Genomic DNA, 2,867 nt, shown 5'->3' with positions numbered 1-2,867 from the left:
TCAACACACACACAATCCCTCAGTGTCCCCACTTCCGCCTTATCTGATCTATTCTGCTGCTGTGGCGAGGAAAAAAAAAGAGTGGTTCTGGCGAGGGAGAAGGGAGGGTTCTGGGAATTAGGTCACAGGATTAGATGAGCCATGGGGCTGTTTATGTGCACACATCAAAAGTGCATGACAATATTTTAAATTTTCTCTTGCAGTGTTTGTGATGATTATTGTATTCCTAGACCGTCAAAGGCACAACCTTACCTTATGCGCTTAAAAGTTCAAGTGGGATTGGGAACCCCGCCTTACTACCTTTACAACCATTGTACATGTGATCGACAAGAGGTTGTGGTCCAGGACCTTGGCACCTTGCTGCCATGTGGATAAGGTGCTGATGGCGCCAAAAGTGGTTTTGGTGTAGGAGATAAAGAAAATAGGAGGGAGGGGAGTTAGTAGTATCTACCTTATTGATAGTGAATTAGGAGGCATGCATGTAGTTTCTGCTTCATGACAGTGAACTAGGAGGTACGCATATAGCCATCGTACATGGTTCTTGATAGAAAACATTGGTGTGAGACCTAAGCAAACTAAGAAACGCGGAAAAAAGATTGTGGATATTAAGTCGATCCCCAAGAGTTCAAAGGAAGCAAATCAAATCCTAACATAAAGAGACAGAGGCTTACCTCTAAGCCTTAGCCACTTGCTTACCTGCTGATGCCGCATTTCGTGTAGACTTGTGCTTGGGCCTACAGTGATACGTGGATCCCTTACTAATGTTATATGGCTATTATAGGGCCAGTAATTTCTGGTGTGGTGCTTTAGGTGACCAATGTTTGTGGCAGTTAATTTTCTCAAATGTTCTCATGCATGCTCTTGCACCTTATAATGGAATTAGTTGCAATGGTAATGCTGTATGACAAGTACTCTGTGTCTAGAATGTAGGGTGTTTCAACCATCTTATTTGTCCACAAATATCGGCTGCTTTTACAATTTCTAGGCACGTCGCTTTCCATTCTTCCTATTATACCCCCATGCTTATTACTCTCAACTGAATGCCCTTCCTTCCTAATGCTCCTTAAGCGAGAACATGGGATTTGAGGTAATAATTAGAGAACCTAGGAGCAGGAGAAGGGCATGGTTGTAATTTCAAGCCATTCCTTATTTCTTGTGGACCGAGGAAGGATGCTTTTCCCCTATGAGCAGGAGAAGGAGAAGGGCATGGTTGTAATTTCAAGCCATTCCTTATTTCTTGTGGACCGAGGAAGGATGCTTTTCCCCTATGAAAAATGACAAATATGCGACCGCCATGTATGTGGGTGGTTAAGCAATTCTCACATGGTGTATTGTCTACCTTGCATCAAGGGCTCCTGCTTGTTGCCCAACTGTAACAGAGCATTGTTCATGTATTGGCCTACAAGGGTTTTGTAGATACTGTATCATTTAATTTGTTTGCAATTCTTTTATTGGTATGCTGCAGGATGGTAACGGAGTAGCTTCAGAACAAGTAAGGGGCCCAGAACCTGTGGCTGATGGAGTTGGTTCCTCAAAACAAAACCCTGTAAGTTTTCTTTTGTTATGTAAACTTAGTATTGGAAGAATACATGCACATTGCAAATGTTACTCTCCTAGCTCCTAACCACAACTGCCTTTTTCTGCTGATTGCCATCTGTAGCCTATTGATGCAAGTCCGATGGCCATAGACGGGCCAGCTGTTGTCAGGGCTGAACCAGAGAGGTCAAACAAATTACAGGAACAACAAGCATTGCATCAGAAACCATGATCATCCACCTTAACGTAGCAACTGATGCATCTGTGCAGCCCATTGACTCCATTGGACGAGCCAGGACAGTCTGTAAGCTGTAGCATAGTTCAAACAATCTACTGCACCAACAAGTTAGCTACCAGAATCCAAGATGGTCCGTGTGCCTTGAGAGCAGTTGAAGCTTTGTGCACTATATTCGTGACTTTGACACAAATGATAGTTGATTCGTTAATGCCATTTTTAGCACTAATTTAAGTCTGGGGCCTGTAGAGCAACCAAGTTAGTAATGCAATACATTCCAATCAAATGCTTCCGGGGAGATGACCTGGTGTATGTGACTTAGCAGTGTATAGCTAGGCGAAGGCTTCCTTTTGGTTGGAGCTGTTTTTTCTCATCGCATAAGGGTCTTCTTATGGTCTGTTAGGAAGAATGCCGCTTACTGCGTTTTCGGTGTCAAGTCTGTTCCATTGAAGAAAAGTTGGATTCGTAATGTATTCCCATTGATGGATTGTCTCTTTATTGAGTCATCATTGTTCTTGTAACATTCTAGTTGGGGAAATAATTGTGGCCTTTGTATTGTAATGTTCAAACTTGAGAAGACTACCTTTACCGCAATTATTAATAAAGATTGCATGTTGGAGGTAAGAAGTTATTTGAAATACAGTTTTGCTAAAGCACATCTAGATGTGCCCTAAGTATTGCACATCTAAGTTCCATATCCTTGATTTTACACGGAGATTTGTGCAAACATTTTCTTTCCTCTTTTTTCTTTTTCTTTCTAGTTTGATTGAGCCACTTAGATGTGCAATAACTAGGGCACATCTAGATGTGCCCTAAACAAACCCAAATACTTTAAAATACACAAGTAGGGACCAATTTCTGGCATCAAAAAGTACTCCCTTCGTTTCTTTTAGTCTACTTTCCCAATGTTAACAGGGTTTGATGCTTTTTTCCAGAAAAAGTCAGGAAACAAAGGGAAACCAAAAACAAAAATAAAAACCGAAACTAGAAAAAGACTATCAACCAGAAAGAAAACTGAAACCTGGGAAAAATTGTAACTCGAAAGCACATTTGTGCTTTATTTACTTTTTTTGGAAGCACTTTTGTGTTTTCCCTT

General features: G+C 41.2%; 1 protein-coding gene across 2 annotated transcripts in view; it reads left to right on the top strand.

Annotated features, from left to right (window-relative positions):
- The window catches only part of LOC119329538 (histone deacetylase 1-like), a 10,485-nt gene extending 8,090 nt beyond the window's left edge, over positions 1-2,395 (top strand). The window contains exons 6-7 of one of the 2 annotated variants that reach the window (XM_037602599.1): positions 1,463-1,546; positions 1,661-2,395. In XM_037602599.1, coding sequence (XP_037458496.1) covers positions 1,463-1,546; positions 1,661-1,768 — 192 coding nt within the window. In that variant the 3' untranslated portion in view covers positions 1,769-2,395. The remainder of the gene's footprint in view (positions 1-1,462; positions 1,547-1,660) is intronic. The other variant, XM_037602600.1, reaches the window with a different exon arrangement.
- The last annotated feature ends 472 nt before the right edge of the window (positions 2,396-2,867 follow it).

This window comes from Triticum dicoccoides, chromosome 7A (assembly GCF_002162155.2).
Source record: "Triticum dicoccoides isolate Atlit2015 ecotype Zavitan chromosome 7A, WEW_v2.0, whole genome shotgun sequence".
NCBI lineage: Eukaryota > Viridiplantae > Streptophyta > Magnoliopsida > Poales > Poaceae > Triticum > Triticum dicoccoides.
The sequence above is the reverse complement of the archived record's forward strand: the minus strand, read 5'-3'. Positions and strand labels throughout refer to the sequence as shown.